Here is a 20522-nt window from a genome sequence, read left to right on the forward strand (position 1 = left end):
GCCTTAAACTCATGGAAATTTACCTCCCTCTACCTCCTGAGTGTTGAGATTAAAGGCATGTGCCACCATGCATGGCTAAAATAAATATTTTTTTAAGATTTTTTTTTTAATTTATTATATGTAAGAACACTGTAGCTATCTTCAGACACTCCAGAAGAGGGAGTCAGATCTCATTACAGATGGTTGTGAGCCACCATGTGGTTGCTGGGATTTGAACTCCGCACCTTCAGAAGAGCGGTCGGGTGCTCTTACCCACTGAGCCATCTCACCAGCCCTAAAATAAATATTTTTAAGGCCAAAGCACCAGACAAAGTACTGCATGCCTTTAATCCCAGCACATGGGAGACCGAAACAAACAGATCTCTGTGAATTCAAGGCCAGCCAAAGCTACATAGTGAGACCCTGTCTCAAATACATAAATATTCATGAAATCTTAAGTAAATAACCTATGGATGTACCTCAAAGTCTTACAAAATCAAGAGTGAGTCTAATCAACCAGTAATGGGCTGGGTACATTATTGGTAACTGTACTTTTTTGCCTAGAACCTGACAGTGAGAGGTTGGAGGCGTGGCTCAGTGGTAGAACACTTGCCAGGAATCCTCCAGTGAGGGGCTGGGGGCGTGGCTCAGTGGTAGAACTTTTATCAGTTGGTTGTTTAGCATATATAAGGCTTTGGATTTGATCTCCAGAATCAAAAACGGAAAAAAGGGGGGAAAAAGAAGAAGGAAGGAAAGAAAGAAAGAAAGAGAGAGAGAGGGAGGGAGGGAGGGAGGGAGGAAGGAAGGAAGGAAGGAAGGAAGGAAGGAAGGAAGGAAGGAAGGAAGGAAGGAAAAGGAGAAAAAAGAAAAGAAAAGAAAAGAAAAGAAAAGAAAAGAAAAGAAAAGAAAAGAAAAGAAAAGAAAAGAAAAGAAACACACGTAGGACTGGAGAGATAACTTTTGTAAAAGATTTGGCTCAGTTCAGAACCATCCCTAACTATAGTTCCAGCAGATCTAACATTCTCTTCTGATCTCTTCAGGCACCAGGCATGCATTTGGTACGCAGATATACACACAGGCAAAACACTCATACATATAAAACAAAATAAATCTAAACAGAATGTGTATGACGAAAACGAGGAAGAACCTCCAAAGCCATTTGGTTCTATCACAACCAGATGGATGGAGAAATGGCTTCTGGCATCTTACCACACACGGCACAGCCTTCCACATAAATTATTAGCCCCAAAATATCAATGGCACCAAGCTTAAAGACTAAAGCATATCTCTGCTCGAGTCCAAGTTCCATTTGGAGCAGCACAGCAAGTCAGAACAGAAGAAAAACACGAAGTTCCTAAAACAACCCTTCATGGATCATGGGTTCCCCCAGTGAGGCCATCACATGGGTAGCCCTCGAACCAGATTCAAGTCAAGTCAAAGGACTGGAGTGGATCCCGTACTGCACCTCCCCACCAGAAGTAGGGGTTGATGCTATGGGAAACAGGAGGCATGTAATCCCACAAGGAAGTTTTCACCCCTCTCCTGGGAACAGCCCTAACCAGCCTTTCCAGGGCTGTAACAATACCACCTGCCCCACCTCCATCTCACTGAGTACTTGAGACCTAAAGTATTGAATTGCTTCCTCTCCCACTGCCTCCCAGAAGGACAGAGGAAGCCTGGTGCGGCCAACTCTGGTTTTGGCACCCTATCCTTCTGACCTGGACAGAAGTTGAGAAACTTGGAACAATTTCCAAGATGAGAGCCAAGAACAGACATGGGTAGTGGAGGGTTGGGGGCAGTGACTCAGGAAAACAGAAGGAGGACCTTATATAAGGCAGGGAGGAAGGGAGACTGTGATTTGAGTCTGCGATCCCTTTTCTGTGGCCCTGCCTTTCTCCTTAGCCGTCCTTCAGGCTAAGCCCACTGTATTCACAGTCACAGAAGCATGAGCCATAGACGCCAATAGTATAGAAGAGATACAACCTACAAGAACTTACTGGGAGATAAGAACGGGAGAAACGCAGAGAGAAAGAAAGGAAGGGCCAGGGAGGTCTGTCTGCCATGCATGAAGCCCTGCATTTCATCCTCGCCAGCTACCAAAACCAGGTGCGGATGCACATGCCCATAGTGCCATCGTTCCAGGGGTGAAGCTGAAAGTTCCAGAGTTCAAGGTCACCCTTAGCTACATAGCCAGTTCTAAGACATTCAGGGTCACACAAGACCAGACTAGCGAGATGGTTGGGTGGTTAAGAGCCTGCACCACTCTTACAGAGGCTCCAAGTTTGGTTCCTGCAATGCTCACAACAGCCTACAATCCCAAATCCGGGAGATCCGACTCAGACTTCTATGGGCAACTGCACTCACATGCACATACCAGATCCATGCACATAGTTAACATTTTAAAATCATCTTAAAGAGAAAGGATAGCTCCAAGTGCCTCATCTCCTACCCTCCAGAAGGACAGCAAAGATGGATACACTTCTAAGGGTCTGCCAGACCCTTGGCTACAACATATCCACCTTTCCTTCCCTTTTAGTCTCTATTTCCTTCTTTCTCTTCTTCTTTTTTTTTTTTTAACTTGACAAGCAGCAATATCATATGTGTGTTAATACGTGTCTCTTAGGATATTGTATTGCCAGACTGAGAGAGACAGAATGTGAGTCATAAAGAATTTCAGAGATAAACTGCAAGGCTGCAAGAAGAATCCACTGAGAGAGATGCCCAGAAATGAGGACTCAATGGAGAGGGAATGAGCCTTACACAAGGCCTCCTAGCTGGGGAAGCAAAACTGGACTTGAACCCATAAACACAGAACAAAAGAGCTCAAACTAGGACTGGATCCAGTACTAGATCCACAATACTCCCTCCCTGGCCCGTTAATTCTTTTAGCCAACACCCCATAACCCCACCTTCTCCTCAAGAACCGGGCCCAGAGTCGAGAAGCCTTTGCTCTGTTCTAAGGCAGATAGCAAGTACTGTCCACACAAGAGGGCTTTAAGGTCGGCCTTCAAACCAGGAAGACCCAGTCAAGTGACAGAGGGTTCTAGAGGTGTGGCCACATTTACCCCACCATGCCAGCTGGCTAAGAGCCCAAGGTCTACAGACAAGGTATGCTGGGCTGGTAGGAGGAGATTAAAATCACTGGAAGAACCAGGAAAGAAGGCGGGCCAGAGGAGGAGCATGGAGAAACAACTTAAGAGCATGCCCTGCCCCCCCCCACACACACACACACACACATACACTGCAGCACACACAAGAACTCCAGAACATTGCTACAGAATACTGGTACAGGTGAGGGGTGGATCCCAAGAGAGGTCTCTGTCTCTGTCTCTGTCTGTCTCTGTCACTGTCTCTGCGAATCAATTCTGGGACTTGTATGTCTGTCTCAGCTTGTGGACCATCTCCAGGCCCTTTTAAAAGGATATCTCTCTCTCTCTCTCTCTCTCTCTCTCTCTCTCTCTCTCTCTCTCTCTCTCTTTCTCTCTCTGTCTCCCATCCATCTCCCCACATCCCCGCNTCTGGGACTTGTATGTCTGTCTCAGCTTGTGGACCATCTCCAGGCCCTTTTAAAAGGATATCTCTCTCTCTCTCTCTCTCTCTCTCTCTCTCTCTTTCTCTCTCTCTCCCTTCTCCCCTCTCTGTCTCCCATCCATCTCCCCACATCCCCGCACCCTTTATTCCTTAATTTATTTTCTTCTTTTTAACTTGACAAGCAGCAATATCATGGGTGTTATTTTAATACATGTCTTTTAAGATCCTTTGTTTTGAACAGTGTCTATCTCTGGATGGTTTCATAGTTTTCTGGTCTGGCGTCTCTGTTGTTGTTTGTTTGGCTTTGAGCTCATTTGTTTGGGGTTTTATTGTTTTATTTGAAGGGGTTTTTTGTTTTGTTTTGTTGTTTTGCTTCCTGCGACAAGATTGTGATGCATGGCCCTGGACTGGCTAGAAACCGACTATATAGATAAGGCTAACCTCAAACCTTTAATATCTTCCTGCCTCTGCCTCCCCCATGCGGGGTTGCAGGTGTGCAACATTGTAACTGGTCTGACTCTGTTTCTTGGTGTGCGTCTCTGAGCTAGGTACAGTGAATACCTATAATCCTGGCACTCAAGAGGCTGCAGCTGGGATTAATCTGAAGCCAGCATGGCCTGCCACGTGAGACCCTGTCTTAATAGACCAGGGAAAAAAGTGTGCATCTGTCTCTTCAACGCCACCACTCTTCTTTCTCTCTCTCCTCTCTCTCCTCTCTCTCTCGCTCGCTCCCTCCCTCCCTCCCTCTCTCTCTCTCTCTCTCTCTCCCTCTCTCTCTCTCCCTCTCCCTCTCCCTCTCTCTCTCCCTCTCCTTCCCTTTCTCTCTCTCTGTGTCTTTCTCCCTCTGTCTGTCTGTCTCTCCCCTGTGATTTTCTCTGTCCGTATCCATCTCTGCGTGTCTCTCTATATTTTGTTATTTCTTTTGGTGAGAGCCAGTGTTTTGGTAGATGGTTTAAGATAGAAAGATGAGAGATAAATGAAAAATGATTGATAGATAGATAGATAGATGTTAGATGGATTATTGATAGATGATAGACAATCAGTAGATAGATGGTTAATGGACAATATATTGGTAGCTGATAGATAATACAGCTACGTAAACAGAAAAGACATAGATTCCACTGTTTCCGATGTTGTGACTGTTGCTTTGGGTTTCTGTAGCTGTTTGTCTCCACCTATCTCTGCATTCCTTTTTCACGTTTATGTTTTGACAATTTGTCTGTGTTCACACACACTCTTCCTTCTCCCCCCTCTCCCTCTTAACACTCTGACATCACTCCACCTCCCCTTCCCTCCACAGTCCCATTGCCTGGGTTCAAAGGGGGAAAGTTCCCGAAGAACTAAGTAGGGGGAAGTCAATACACTTGACTTCTCCCTCTTTGTCCCTCCAGGCACTGCAGCTGCCTTCACTATGGATGGTGTGAGCACAGCCATCTTGCTTCTCCTCCTGGCTGTCATCTCTCTGTCCCTGACCTTCATCTCACGGGGCAAGGGCCAGCTGCCTCCAGGACCCAAACCTCTCCCAATCGTGGGAAACCTGCTGCAGCTTCGCTCCCAAGACTTGCTGACCTCCCTCACCAAGGTGCAGGGGACTTGGCAAGGGCAAAGGGCAATGGAGCCAGGAAGGGTTGCCACAGCCACTAAGCCCCCTGTAAACTCTCTCTTCTACCTCCAGCTTAGCAAGGAGTATGGGTCCGTGTTCACGGTGTACCTGGGGTCCAGGCCTGTGATAATCCTCAGCGGATACCAAACTGTGAAGGAGGCTCTTGTGGACAAAGGGGAGGAGTTCAGTGGCCGAGGCTCATACCCCGTCTTTTTCAACTTCACCAAGGGCAATGGTAAGCCTACCCTCACCTCCTCCAGCCTCTAGCCTTTTGCATATCTCAGTAGGGAATAAGGGTGAGAAGGTGTCCACTCAGAGCTGCAGATCTCACTAATGACCTCATGAAGGATGCAGACAAGCAATGCTGAAAGGAGGGTAGGATCTACCTCACCTCCAGCACCTCGAACTGAGCAACCAGACCAACCTCCACATCCACTCAGTTGAACCCTACGTTCACCCCATCCTTACTCTATCTCAACCACATCATCAAATTCCCACTCAATCAAGTAGCCAAGTTATTTTAGCCTTTGTCTCACCAATCTCTTTCAGGCCTACATCAGTGTTCCCCCCTTTCAAATCCCATCTCATTTGGGGAGAGGGTGTTTGTTTGCACGTTGTTTGTGACAGAGTCTGTCTCCACCTGTCTTCACACCACTGCACCAGAATAGTCATGGTCACGCCTAGCAAAACACGGGTGGTGGGAATAGAACTCAGGTCCTCGCGCGTGCACAGCAAGCACCTCACCCACTGAACCATCTCCTTCATCTTCTTTCTTTTTCGACAGCTAAGTCTTTACTATAACAAAAGAAATTTTTTTTAAATTTAAGAATCCAACACTTGGGGCTGGAGAGATGGCTCAGTGGTTAAGAGCACTGACTGCTCTTCCAGAGGTCCTGAGTTCAAATCCCAGCACCCACATGGCAACTCACAACTGTCTGTAACCCCAGTTTCAGGGGATCTGACGCCCTCACACAGAAATATGTGCAGGCAAGAAACCAATGCACATAAAAAAAAATTTTTTTTAAAAAAAGAAAAAATATAACACACAAGACTTTATCCCATGATTCCTAAAACAGAGGCCATCATGAGACTGTGACATCCCGGCATGGTCAGAACTGTGTTGAGGAGCTGCAGGAACCCAAAGGACATACCTGACCCAGGCAGGAAGGAATTCCTGCCCCAGAGGTCCTGAAAGATGAAGATGACCAGTCAGGTCAAGACAGAGTGAAAGAGTTCAGGGCCTAGGAAGATGGCTCAGAGGGTGAAGCACTTGCTGCAGAGGTGTGAGGTTGGGAGTTCAGAGCTCCAGCCCTCACATAAATGCCAGGTGGGCACAGTGGCTGCCTGTAATCCCAGCACACACACACAAGTCAGAGACAAAGGATCACCAGAGCTGGGTAACTAGACTAGCTGGATTGGCAGGCTCTGGACTCACGTGAAAGGCATTGCCTTAATAAAACAGCTGTGGAGAGTGACTGAGGAAGACAGCTGGTATCAATACAAATAATAAAATGTAGGGCCAGTGACATGGCTCAAGAGGTAAGGGTGTTGCTGACAAGACTGACTACCTGAGTCCAATTCCTTTTTTCTTTTCCTTTCTTTCTTTTTTTTAAGATTTGTTTATTTATTGTCTATGAGTATACTGTCACTGTCTTCAGTCACACCAGAAGAGGGTGTCAGATCCCATTACAGATGGTTGTGAGCCACCACGTGGTTGCTGGGAATTGAACTCGGGACCTTTGGAAAAGCAGTCAGTGCTCTTAACCACTGAGTCATCTCTCCAGCCTCCTGAGTTCAATTCCTGTAACCCACCTGGTAAAAAGAGAAAACTGATTGCTGCTAGTTACACTCTGACCTTCACATATTTGTGGCACATGTGTATACACACACACATCCAATAAATAAATGTAACAATCTTATACTATTAATAAAAGTGAAAAGCGAGTCCGGTATGAGAGCACACACTTGTAATCACAGCATTTGGTGGGCAGAACCACAGGAATCTTTGCAAGTTCAAGGCCAGCCTGGTCTGCAGAATGAATTTCAGGCCAGCCTGAAGGCACTGTCAAGAACAAAAGCAAAAGGGTTTGGTTTGGTTTGGTTTAGTTATGATTTTTTTGAAAGGTGGTTCTGTGATAGAGTCCTTGCCTTTGTGTTTATGTGGCCCTTGGTTCAATCAATCCTAGTACCAAACGATTTAGAAAGTGGAGAAGAACCTACCTAGAGATAGTACTGCGCACCGTGGGCTGGGCTCTCCTATACCAATTAGCAATTAAGAAATGCCCTGACAGACAACAACCACGGGCCTATTAACTGGAAGCAGTTTCTCCTTTGAGCTTCTCTCTTCACAGACATTCCCAATGAGGTTAACCAACAAAGGCCTTTTGGAGAAAATGTAGAAATGAATCAAAATAGGTAAATTGATGCTTAGAAATGGGATGTTTTCTCAAAATTTAAATTAAATGTTTATTTTCCCTCAGAAAGAAAGAAAGAAAGAAAGAAAGAAAGAAAGAAAGAAAGAAAGAAAGAAAGAAAGAAAGAAAGAAAGAAAAGCAAAGAAAGGAAGTGGGGAAGAGACTCACTTCCATGAAAGGTTGTACAAAGGGTCAGAGACCGTCCTTGTCCTAGGACAAGTTTCCAGTGTCCCAATATTTATTTTTCTTATTTACCTCTGATGACAATTCAAAGGTCATTTTGACACAAAATGTGTCTTTACTCTGCCTTCTGACACCTCAAAGTGACAGGTCGTCACAAGGGAATACAGAGGCAGTGTGATGAGCGGAAAGCCCAGAGTCCTGTAGAGCCCAAAGAGGGCACCTGGTCCAGTCCCAAGAGTCGGGAAGGATTTGCTGGAAGAACTGAGGATTCAGTTTAGAATCCCCCTCCTGATGGAGCAGGAAGAGGTGACTCAGTGGCTGTGGTTTGGGAATGGTTGCCAGTTGGATTTGCCGTTCTTTTTCCTCTCCCCAGGCATCGCCTTCTCTAATGGAGAACGCTGGAAGATCCTCCGAAGGTTCTCTGTCCAAATCCTGCGGAACTTTGGCATGGGAAAAAGAAGCATCGAGGAGCGGATCCTGGAAGAAGGCAGCTTCCTGCTGGAGGTGCTGAGGAAAATGGAAGGTCAGGCCACACCCTGGGAATAGCATCCATCCCACTAAGTGGGCTCCAGAACCTGGATGTGAGCAGAAACTCCTGGAGGCCTCTCACACTGCCTATGGTGTGAACTATCCTCCTGGGGGTTGGTGGGTGTGAGGGCCCCTGAGGCTTGCCCAGTGATCACAGCTCTGGTGTGCTGTCCCAACTTGTCTGTTCCTAGTGGGGATAATGATGGCGTCCTCAAACACCACACAGCTGGCCAACTGAAATGCACCAGCTCAGTTCCTAGCATATGCATATGGTGGTTCTATAGTTCCCATCCCAGGGAGTCCAGCGCCTTCTTCTGACCTCCACAGGTACCAAGTACGCCTAGGGTGCACACACACACTCAGGCAAAACACGCACACACAAACTTAAGTGAATAAACCTAATTTAAAATGTTCAGGGGAATCTATCACAGCTGGACCTGGATGTGGTAGTGCATACCTGTAATTCCAGAATTCAGGAGGTGGAGGCAGGAGGGTCAAGACTTCAAGATCATTCTTGGATAAATAGTGAGTTTGAAACAAGCCTATGTTACATGAGGCCTTGTTTCAAAAATAAAAAATAAAAAACTGTCAGGGGGCAAGGGGAAAGTGGACTAGAGAGATGGCTCTGTGATTAAGAGCACTTCTTGCTCCTGCAGAGGATTTCGGTTCAGTTCCCAGAACCCACGTCGTAGTTCACAATTTCCTGTTACTCCACCTTCAGAGGATCCAACACCCTCTGGCTTCCGTGGGCATCCACACACATAATTAAAACTAAATATCTTTGGGGTTGATCATTTTATTTCTTATGGGATTTATAATTAAGAAGGTAGAACACTTTCCTAGAATTCCACAGGAGGTGGTTAGGGGCATAGTTCAATAGTAGAGCCTCTGCCTAGAATCCCCCAATGAGGGGATGGGGGCGTGGCTCAGTGGTAGAGCCTCTGCCTAGAATCCCCCAGTGAGGGACTGGGGGCGTGGCTCAGGGGCAAAGTTCTTGCCTAGTGTGCATAAGACCTCAGTTCCACGTCAGCAATACAAAGTTCAAACAAAATCACAGTTTTCTACAGTTCCAAGACCCTTGGGTATGCTCATCTCTGTAAAAATTCATTAGCACTCAGAAGGTTGAGACAAGAGGATCATGAGTTCAAGGCCAGTCTTCACAGTACATCAAGATCCTGAACAAGAAAAGAAAATTACAGAAACCGATGGAGTCTCAGAATCTGCCCCCATTTTACAGAAGAAACTAAAATGCAGGAAAAAACACAAACAAAACCAAAAAAAAAAAACAAAACAAAACAAAAACCAACCACAACAACCCTTCCCTGCTCTCCAAACCTTACTGGATTTGGGAGAAAAAATTGGGATTCCGTGTGACGTAAGTATGGTCATAGCTGCTTATGTTAGCTTCTTAACGCTCTGATACATTCCCACAAATGCGGCTAGTGGGATGTCTCAGCAGACAAAGGTACAACTTGGTGCCAATCCTGGCCAACACAGTGGAAGGAGAGAGCATGTCCTCTGACCTCCATTTTCATGTCCTCGTGCACACACACACACACACACACACACACACATGCACGCACTCACATTCACACACCAAATACATAAAAATTTATTTTTTCAATTGGCACAAATACATTATATTAATATAGCACAAATTGTTCATTTGCTTGTTTTACCTAGGTTGTCACTCTGTAGCCCAAGCTCATAGCAATTCTCCTGCCTCTCTCCCATGTGCTTCAATTACAGGTGCAAGATACCACACCCAGACAGATTCATTATCTTTCATGATTTTATAGATTCAAAGTACTAAGGGAGTCAATAGAATGCGCTCTCTCTCTCTCTCTCTCTCTCTCTCTCTCTCTCTCTCTCTCTCCCTCTCCCTCCCTCTCTCTCTCCCCGTCTTCCTCATTTTCCCCACCAACACACTTTTTTTTTCAAGATAGGATTTCTCTCTGTAGCCCTGGCTGTCCTGGAACTTGTCTGTAGACCAAGCTGGCCTCAAACTCAGAGATCTGCCTGCCTCTGCCTCCTGAGTGCTGGGCTTAAAGGTGTGCACCGCCACCAACCCAGCTAACACACTTTGTTTTATACGCACTTAACTCTTCTTTATAAGGACCTTACTAAGGTCCACCCAGGTAATTCAGAATAGTTCTCATTATCAAATTTATTTTTGAGATTTTAAGATCTTTTTAAATTGTGTGTCTGGGGGAGGTGTGTGCGCATGAGTGCAGCTGCCTGAAGAGACCAGAGGCATTGGGTCCGCCTAGAGTTGAGGTATAGACAATTGTGAGCTGCCCAGTGTAGGTACTGAATACCAAACCCATGTGATCTGCAAGAGCAGTCCATATTCCTAACCACTGAGCCATTTCTCCAGCCCCATATTACAAAACTCTGAACAACATCACATCTAAGGTAAGATCCTGGGGTGGGAAGATGGACTCTCGTGATGTCCAGTGTTCCACCTTCCACAGCAGTTTGCTTTGTGGCAGCCCCATGATGGATCATGTCTCAGTTATGAATTTCCCTGACTCTTTCTAAGAGCTCCATGAGGAGGAGACTATCACCATGCCCATTTTATGGATGGGAACTGAGGTTCAGATTAAAAAAAAAAAAAAAAAGCGTGGAGACTAAGAGCCCACACTAGAATCAAAGCAAAGTCCTACCTCCAGAAACTGTTTTCTGGACTTTCTGCTCTTACACCTTATGTTGTGTTGAAATGTGAGTTTTGTTTGTTTGTTCGTTTTCATAACAGAAACTCTGTAGCCCAGGCTGGCCTGGAACTCACAAGGAGCCTTCTGCCTCCGTCTCCCAAGTGCTGGGATTACAGGCCAGCACCACCCGACCTAGCATTTGTTGCTTTTATTGTATCCTATAGTGTGTTTGGCTGTTGGATGATAAGAGGTTAGACAATATGTTTGTGGTCTATCCTGAGGTAAAGTTGTCCTCTGGCATTGTGTGTCACTTCACTGTGAGTCTGCTGCACCCCAATGTTAACTTACTATGCATCACCTCTTCTGCTGCCTGGCTATGTGTCCCAGGATACCACAGTGTGTTCTGCACTATCCCATGAGCTGCTGTGAGTTACTGCTGTATGCTGGGCAGCCGGATGTTGGCGTATACCGACATCATGAGGTGGTACATTGCAACTGCGCCTTGGGATGTCCCTGGGCTGTCTGTACTAGCATATTTTGTGCTTGGTTGGTTTATGAGGTTTGGTTTGGTTTGGTTTCTTTCATTGAGACAGTCTCTCATAGCCGTGGGTGGTCCCAAACTCTCTATACAACCAAGGATAACCTGGAACTCCTGATCCCTACCTCTGCCTCCCAAGTGCTGAGATTGCAAAGGTCAACCACTATAAACAAATTCTATTTTTTTTATTAATTTAGGGTTTACTTGTATGCATATGTGTTTGTGTTAATGTGTGCAGAGTGTTCAGGGGTGCCTGCCAAGGTCAGAAGGAAGGTCAGACCTCCTGGTGTTATAGGCAATCATTAATAACCTGAGGAAGCCCTCTGGTCCCTAGCTGTCTGATTTTGAGACAGTTTTGAGCCTTATAACCCAGGCTGACCTCAAACTTGAGGCACCCATCCTGCCTCAGCCCCTCATCTGGGGTTACAGGTGCTAACCACCCTTAGGACTCTTTGGCTGTACTCACTGGTGATTTTGTGGGCAGCTGTTGGCTATGATACCTGTGTGCTGTGCTGTGGGCAGTGTAATGTATTCTTGTTCTGCAAGATAAGGTGAGTTTTGTTGTACATGACATTGCCAAATTATTTAGGAGTGTTGTCATATCGCACATTACGTGGCCTGTCATATTGCACATTGCGTGGCCTCGTGAGAGCATTCTGGACTGTGAGATGCTGTCTCACGGGTGGGTGAATTCTGAGCAAGCAGGAATCGTGGGAGCACTCCATCTGACACATGTTGTATTGGCAGAGCTTCACACTGACCTACTTCATCTCTCCACCTCAGGCAAGCCCTTTGACCCCGTGTTTATCCTGAGCCGCTCTGTGTCCAACATTATCTGCTCTGTCCTCTTCGGAAGTCGCTTCGACTATGACGATGAGCGTCTGCTCACCATCATCCACTTTATCAATGACAACTTCAAGATTATGAGCAGCCCTTGGGGCGAGGTAAGCACTCTGAGGTCAACCAGTTGGGGACATGGGTCCACAGGGTCCAAAAATGTACCAGGGGCCGGTGAGGTGATACATGCCTATAAACCCCATACTAAGGAGGCCGAGGGGAGAGGATTGCCACAAGTTCCTGACCAAGCTAGACACAATAGAAAGAACTCCTCCTTAAAACCCCACCCCCAGTTACACGGTGCACCCATCCTCCTCTGTCCTGCCCCCCTCCCTCCCACTCTCGTTCCACCCTTGCAGAACTTGGCTGCCCATGACAAGACCAGGTCAGAGTTGATTTAAGCTTTGCTTAGCCTATCCATCAACCCCCAAGCTTGCTTCACGAAGCCTCTCCAACTCTGGTCCCCAGATGTACAACATCTTCCCAAATGTTCTCGATTGGATACCTGGGCCACACAAACGCGTGTTCCGGAACTTTGGAGGTATGAAAGATCTCATTGCCCGCAGCGTCCGCGAACACCAGGATACCCTGGACCCCAACTCTCCCCGGGACTTCATCGACTGCTTCCTCACAAAGATGGCACAGGTAGCTGTAGGATGAAAATTCTCCCTCTGGACTGGTGTGAAGCCCTCCTGCTGCCTCCTCCCGCCCCACCCCCACCCCACCCTGCCTCAAACCTGCACAGATCTCAGTTTGGGTAGAGTCCAAGCGACTACCAATTAACAAATCATTAAGCCGTTGTTGTGGTTGGCCAAATTGTTCACCTTGCGCCTTGTCACTTTTTCTCTCTTCCTTCACACTACCCGGCTCCCACAAAAAAAAAAAAAAAAAAGTTAGCTCGAGAGAGGGACAGAGACAGCGACTAGTGAGCAGCTGAGCGGATCACAGAGGCTCTGAAGTATAAGCTTCTCCCAGTCCCTGACTCATAGTACCATCCTTCGACCACAGGAGAAGCAAGACCCACTGAGCCACTTCAATATGGATACCCTGCTGATGACCACACACAACCTGCTCTTCGGTGGCACGGAGACCGTGGGCACCACACTGCGTCACGCCTTCCTTATTCTTATGAAGTACCCCAAAGTGCAAGGTACACGGGCAGCAGTGTCCTCTCTACATTACCTCCTCCCTTCTCCTACCCTCCACCCCCACCCTATCCTGTCCAGAGGGCCTAGGAGAGCCCTCGATTAACAACCCTCTCATACAAGCCAAACCAAGAGGCCTTCAGGGTCCACACAGTGCCATTCCCGACCAGACCTGAGTACTATTGGCCCTGCCCACAACACATGCAACTGTCCGTCTGGCCTCTGAATCCTTCTTCCTCTGTCATCTCAAAACCCTGCCCCTGAGCCCCAGTCACAAGGTCTGCTAAGAACCTTGAACTCTTCTGAATAACATGACTCCCTCCAGCACATCAGCCTCCCCTTCCCCAGGCTCCGCCTCCTGGGTGTCTTCCTGGCTTTGCGGGAGATAGCTGCACAGCCCACACACTAGGTCTATGAGCCTCAAAGCCCTTCCAGAAATCAAATGAGGGTCCTAGGATCCAAACAGCCCTAAAGCCCACCTACACAAACTCACACCCAGAAACCCACGCAACAATCAACATTTTTCCCTCTCGAAAACAAATGCTTTGAAACCCAGACTAACCAGAACTCGCAGCTATCTTCCTGCCTCAGCTTCCTGCGTGCAATGATTTCCTACAACTAGGAAAGCTCCTACTTGATCCTGTCCCATGAACTCCCACAAACCTGTCCCAGTCCCAGCGGTTCCTCAGAGACCATCATCCACTACCTTCCCCTTCTACCTCCAGCCCGCGTGCAGGAAGAGATTGACCGTGTGGTGGGGCGCTCGCGGATGCCGACGCTGGAAGACCGTACATCCATGCCTTACACGGATGCAGTGATCCACGAAGTGCAACGCTTTGCTGACATCATCCCCATGAACCTGCCTCACCGCGTCACTCGGGACACACCTTTCCAGGGCTTCCTGATACCCAAGGTGTGCTGGGCTCCTAAAACGACATAGGGGTAACCTAGGAAGAGGTATCTCAAGCTTTTGTAATTGGCTAAGAGGTACCCTAGACCCTAGCAATCGGCACCCAGGGTACCAAGCAGCAGAGGTGGGAAGTTGCAAATATTTTTTTCCAATATTTAATTTTGTTTTTTACATGTATGGTGTTTCACCTAAATGTCTGTGTACCATATGCATGCAGTGCCCAAGAAGGTCGAAAGAGGGCGCTGTGGCCTCTGGAACTGAATTTACAGATGGTTGGGAGGCATCAAGAGGGTGCTGGGAATTGAACACAGGTTCTCTGCAAGAGTAGCCAGTGCCCTTAATACCATCTCCCCAGTCTTTTGGGGGGGGAGGGTGAGTCCCTTATAGCCCAGGTTGGCCTTGAACTCCCTAGGTGACTGAGGTTGGACTTGAACTCCTGATGCTCCTGCCTCCTCCTCCAGTGTATTGGAATTCTACCACCCCTGGCTTAGACATTTTAGATGCTTTAAAACAGAGTTCCTTCATATCAGAAGAGATTGGAACTCCATACACCTTCCTATCTCAAGCCCCTTCCTCAGACCCCTTTCCAGAACTACTGGGGTCTGGAATTTTATCTCAACATCTCCTGAGGCCAAAATACCATTCTTGGAGGACACCCTCTCCAAACACTCCACCCCAACTCCCACCCCACCCCACTTTGCACCCCAGCACACCTCCACTCAGAAATCCCGCATCTGCTTCTACAAAGCTCAGGACCAAGGGTGGCCGACATCCATTTCTCAGACCTCAGCAACAGCGGCTAGCACCTATCTCTAGGGGACCTAGGTAGAGTCCCACCTTTTCAAGTCCCTAGTGCTCCATCTTTGCAGCACAGAAACTCGATCTTGGGGGAAAAAAATAATAATAAACCCATTTTCAGAATGTAAAGATGTCTCAGCAGTTAAGAGCACGTCCAAAGGACCCAGGTTGGATTCCTAGCATCCACATAGCAATTCACAACCACCAGTTCCAGGAAACTTTACACCTATATGGCGCACGGGCAAACACTTAGACATATAAAATAAAGTTTTGTTAATCCTCAGTGAGAGTACGTCACTGACTGTCTCTTTGCCCACACAGGGCACAGATGTCATCACACTCCTTAACACTGTGCACTACGACTCCGACCAGTTCAAGACGCCTCGGGAGTTCAATCCTGAACATTTTCTGGACGCCAATCAATCTTTCAAAAAGAGCCCCGCCTTCATGCCATTTTCGGCTGGTAAGAGATGGAGTGAACCCTACTCTTCAAACCATCCCATCCTTGGTTTAGCATACAGAAATTTCCCTTTTCCAATTTGGTTCCTTAACACCAAGGTAAAAGCCACTTAAGAATGATTATTAAACTCCCACTAGGTGGCGCTGCTGGCTCTGGTTTTTCTTAACTCTACCTTGCAGCGGGGGCGGGGGGTGGGGGCGTGGAGCTGGGGGAAGGGGACTGGGAAGCGAAGGAGGCGGGAATTCTAATTACTCCGTACAGGAAGGAAGAAATGAGGACTAATGTCAGATAAATTGCCTTTTGTGTGCCCGATGCTGTCTCTGAGAAGGGGCAATGGCTGAGAGTTGGGCTCCGTAGCCAGATCACAGTGGATTGCACCCCAGTTCTGTCCCAGCTGTTGTAACGTTCTGATACAAGATTTGAACCCAGACAGTTGCATTTATATCGGCAGCTTCCTCGGCTTCATTCCTTCCTGTGTCAGCGATATCCCCGATCATGATCTTCAAACCCACACATTTTCCTCTAAGAATATGGGATGCAGCCCATGCTCTCTTACCTAACCTCTGCTCTCGGCCCTCCTGCCCACACAGGACGTCGGCTGTGTCTGGGAGAGCCACTGGCGCGCATGGAGCTCTTCATATACTTCACCTCCATTCTGCAGAACTTCACGTTGCAGCCGCTGGTGGATCCTGAGGACATCGACCTGACCCCGCTCAGCTCAGGGCTGGGCAATTTGCCAAGGCCTTTCCAGCTGTGTATGCACATTCGCTGAGTACTGCGCCCAGGGACCCCTGTCCTTCTTCCAGTTGGGGTTCACTGTCATAGGCCTCCATTGATATCTCACATGATCTTCCCTAAACCCTGGGCCTGCCACGTATCGGTACTTTACCCGGCCTATCTTAAGCCCGTCTTCATAGAAAGAATGACTTGACAAAGGGGAAATACCCGTCTTATACGCACAGAACCTATTCTATGATGTACCCTTTTCCTGGCTGTTTGTATCATTTCCTAGTAAATATCTTAATAACTGATGTATCTCTGACTTGGCTGAATTAGTGGAAGAGATCAACCCGTGATGGCAGCAGTTGAAGAGCAGTGGATCGAATCCCCTTTCCACAAGAGTCATCTAAGACAATCTGGGATCAGATATTTACATTATGATTCACAACAGCAAAATTACAGGTATAAAGTAGCAACAAAAATAATTTTATGTGTAGGATCACCACAACTTGAGGAATTATTGGGGGCCACAGCATTAGGAAGATTGAGAACCACTGTGTTATGGTGAGGAAGTAGAAGGTCTGGTGCAGAGGGAATGAAGACATGCCCATCCCAAGGCTCTCCTATAGTTACCAGATGCAAAGTCAAAGACTTGTCTAGGCTACTGAATGAGCTCAAAGTCAACTTAATTGTCTCAAAGTTAATTTTTGAAAGTACTGAAGATATAGTTTGCTGATAGAGTTCTTGCAAACATGTATGACTCCCGTGGTCCAGTCTCCAGTACTGCAAACCAAGGGGGAAGGGAGCTAACGTTTTCTGGAAACCAGCTGGAAAGAAAAGAATGTGGGGGCCTAAAGACAGAGAGGCAGAGAAACCAAGACCGAGGAGGGAAAGGTCACCAGGGGAGATACCAAGTACAGGGCCCGTGGGATGGAAGCTGAAGAGCCTGAGAGAAACAATTACAAAAGACTAAAGTATGCTTCCCAAGGAAAGAGCTCTCAATGACACCTCTAGAACAAAGAAGGATTGCTACCCCATGTTACAGACCAAACTGAGACTAAGAAAGATGCAGTGATTTGCCCAAGATCACACTGGAGCGCTCACCACAGACACTGCAGCTCTAACCACTACCCTTTAATAAACCAGAGGCTGCAGAGGGACAGAAGAAAACATTGTCAGAGACAGAAGAGAGTAGAGATAAAGAAAAAAAAAGGCGGGGAGCCGGCTCGGCAGTTAAGAGCACTTCCTGCTATTCCAAAGGACCCTGGTTCAAGTCCCCCATATGATAGCTCACAATGATTCACTCTAGTTCCAGGGGATCTGACACCTCTTCTGGCCACCACAGGCACTAGCAATACATGTGCAACACAGACATGAATGCAGATAAGACAAGAAAGAGAAATATGAGAGAGAGAGAAAGAGGGAGAGAGAGAGAGAGAGAGAGAGAGAGAGAGAGAGAGAGAGAGAGAGAGAGAGAACCAAAGGGGGGTAGAAAGGAAACACAAGCAAAGAAAAAGAAAACTAGGCCTGGCAAAAGACCAGTATTGGCTCAGGACACCCACCCAAGGCCAAGTTCTCAGCACAAAGAAGATTTATTTGCCCCAGAAAGACAAGGATGGGGAGTAAGATGCAAAGACAGGAGATAAAAGATGAGGAAGAAGGAGAAAGGAATGAGGGAGATGGGGAAGGGAATTAGGGAGAGGCAGAAGGGGTATCCCTCCTCAAGCACAAGGGACTTGCCTCTGGATAGAGAGAAGACAGGCGTGGCTCATCGTTGTGTCTGGCCAGCGGCTCACATGTCTGGGTTCTAGTCTGGAAAGGCATCTTAGAAACCTGGAAGAAAAGAGGGGACTAGGCAGCGCGAGATAAAGACGGAACCAAGACAAGGCTCTGCTCAAGGTTCAATTTTAATGTCAGCAAGCACGCTTTATAAAGAAGAGGGGAGGTCCATCCCTAGGCATGTAAAGTTCTTTTGAAGTAGACAGATCAACCTTTTAGTGTCAACTCGGGAAAATTCTTGGAAGGGAACCCGTTCTCGGCCTCAGGCAGGTTGGGCCTCAGGCAGGTAGTGGCACATCAAAGGAGCAGCCCAGCAGGTGGCTCCGCTTAAGCTGCGGATGGTCACAGCCAGCCTTGCTAGGCTGGAAAGAGGTAACAGCACATAGAAAAATGGTGGTTTATAAAGGTAAAGGGGGAAACCCTGTGTTAGGATGAGATGTTAATTTCGCTTGGACAGGTTACTTAGGACATTCAACGGGAACTTTTGCTTGCTGGACTAATACTTTGATAGCTGGACCTTGGTGGTCAGCCCCAGGAGAAAAAAGTGGACAAATAAGGTCTTGGTGAGTAGCTTTAGGAATGTAATCCAATGGTTTTTAGCAAGGCAGAGGGAATGGAGGAGAAAGGCAAGCAAGGCCTACCAGAGCCGTGTTTGCCACACTTGGTCCTGTTGAAGGCCCTTCACCAAGAAAGTCAGGTCTGCAATCTCAGTTATTCCAGAGACTGGGGCAGAAGGATCACTAATTCAAAAGCTGCTCTGCTACAGAGTGAGTTCAAAAGCCACCCTGGACAGCTTAGTGAGATCTTGTCCCAAAAAGGAAAAGGACTTGGAAGCTCGGTGTGCTGGCCCACATATTTTTAATCCCAGAGTTTGCAAGGCAGACACAGGCAGATGAGTTCAAGACCAGCATACTCTACATAGTGAGTTCCAAACCAACCAAGGCTGCATAATTAGATCCTGGCCCCCACCCCTAGACTTGGGTCCGAGGGGAGGCTTGAAGTGTTGTTCAACAGTACAGAGCTTGCTGATAATCCACCAATAGGGGGTTCGGGACATGACTCAGGGGTAGAGCACCTGCCTAGAATCCCCCAGTGAGGTGCTGGGGGTGTGGCTCAGTGGTAGAGCCCCTGCCTAGCACATGCAATGCTCTGAGTTCAAGTCCTAGTACTGGAGACAACAGCAACAACAAGAAGACAGTGAAAGAGAAAAGAAAAGAATCATGTGTGAAAACTGAAGTGACACAAACCCTGCATGGGTCTGAGCTAGGTCCTCCGCATGCACATATGTTGTGGTTGAGTAGCCTGGTGTTCTTGTGAGACCGTCAACTTTGGGAGTTGAGGAGGGGAGGCTATCTCTGACTGCTTTGCCTGTGCTGGGGACCCTTTTTATTCTACTGGGTTGCCTCGTCCAGCCTTGACATGAGTGTTTGCATCTAGTCCTATTGTATGCTGTGCTCGCGTGATATCCGTGGAAGACCTGCTCTGTGTTTTAAAGGAAAATGGAGGAGATGTGGATGGGCGGGGCGGGTCGTGGGGAAAGGACTGAGAGGAGTTGAGGAAGGGGACACTGCAGACCGGATATAATGGGTGAGAGAATAAAAAGAAGAAAAGAAAGAGCCATGTGTAGAGGTGGTGAAAGTCCTTCCACCCCTGCGGGCTTTGCTCTGCAGTCCCTCCCTGTGGTGTGGGGATACAGTCACGAGCACGAAGCTTCAAAGCTTAGTGCCGACCCTAACATCTTGGCATTGTGCTGATGATAGCTTTTCCTCCCAAGCTGCAGGCACGGTGCGTCTGGCTCCTAGCCACAGACAGCACTGAAATGGAGAGACCTACCTTGAAAAGAGTCTCCCCAAAGCCTTTAGAAGTTGGGACATGCTCTGCAGAGCCTGACGCCAGCCTAGGCCAGGGCTATAGATAATCCTGACATGGGGTATTGAGTTCCTAATCCCTACAGGGAGATCACAGGGTCTACTTCAGAACCTGAACAGGCATGAAGAGGCCCAGGGAGAGATGACAAAGAGAAATATACGGGGATACTTAAAAGAAAATGAGGTGTGGTGACACAGATGCAAGATCTCAGCGCCTGGGAGGCAGAAGCAAGTGATTCTGAGCTCAAGATCAGCATGGGCTACAGAAGGGAGAGAGGCTCAGTCTCAGAAGCCAGATCTGTTGGTGAAGACCTATAGTCCCAGATATTTGGAAGGCTGAGGCACCGTCACAGTAAGTCCATGGCCAGACTGGGCAACTTAGTGAGATCTTATCTCAAAACAAAAAGCAAAAGCAAACAAACAAACTAAGCATCTGGCTAGAATCCCCCAGTGAGGGGCTGGGGGTGTGGCTCAGTGGTAGAGCCCCTGCCTAGAATCCCCCAGTGAGGGGCTGGGGGCGTGGCTCAGTGGTAGAGCCCTGCCTAGAATCCCCCAGTGAGGGGCTGGGGGCGTGG

General features: G+C 47.7%; 1 protein-coding gene across 2 annotated transcripts; it reads left to right on the forward strand.

Moving 5' to 3' along the window:
• The first annotated feature begins 3165 nt into the window (after nucleotides 1–3165).
• LOC110297795 (cytochrome P450 2F2) lies at nucleotides 3166–16615 on the forward strand. 2 transcript variants are annotated; one of them, XM_021166791.2, is made up of 10 exons: nucleotides 3166–3270; nucleotides 4902–5092; nucleotides 5186–5348; nucleotides 8084–8233; nucleotides 12214–12374; nucleotides 12736–12912; nucleotides 13276–13417; nucleotides 14138–14325; nucleotides 15442–15583; nucleotides 16171–16615. In XM_021166791.2, the coding sequence occupies exons 2-10, from the start codon at nucleotides 4922–4924 to the stop codon at nucleotides 16350–16352; spliced, it is 1476 nt and encodes a 491-aa protein (XP_021022450.1). In that variant the 5' UTR covers nucleotides 3166–3270; nucleotides 4902–4921; the 3' UTR covers nucleotides 16353–16615. The 2 variants fall into 2 exon arrangements, with proteins under 2 accessions (XP_021022450.1, XP_021022451.1); XM_021166792.2 differs by having other exon boundaries at nucleotides 3192–3264.
• The last annotated feature ends 3907 nt before the right edge of the window (nucleotides 16616–20522 follow it).

The sequence above is a fragment of the Mus caroli genome, chromosome 7, assembly GCF_900094665.2.
Source record: "Mus caroli chromosome 7, CAROLI_EIJ_v1.1, whole genome shotgun sequence".
Taxonomy (NCBI): domain Eukaryota; kingdom Metazoa; phylum Chordata; class Mammalia; order Rodentia; family Muridae; genus Mus; species Mus caroli.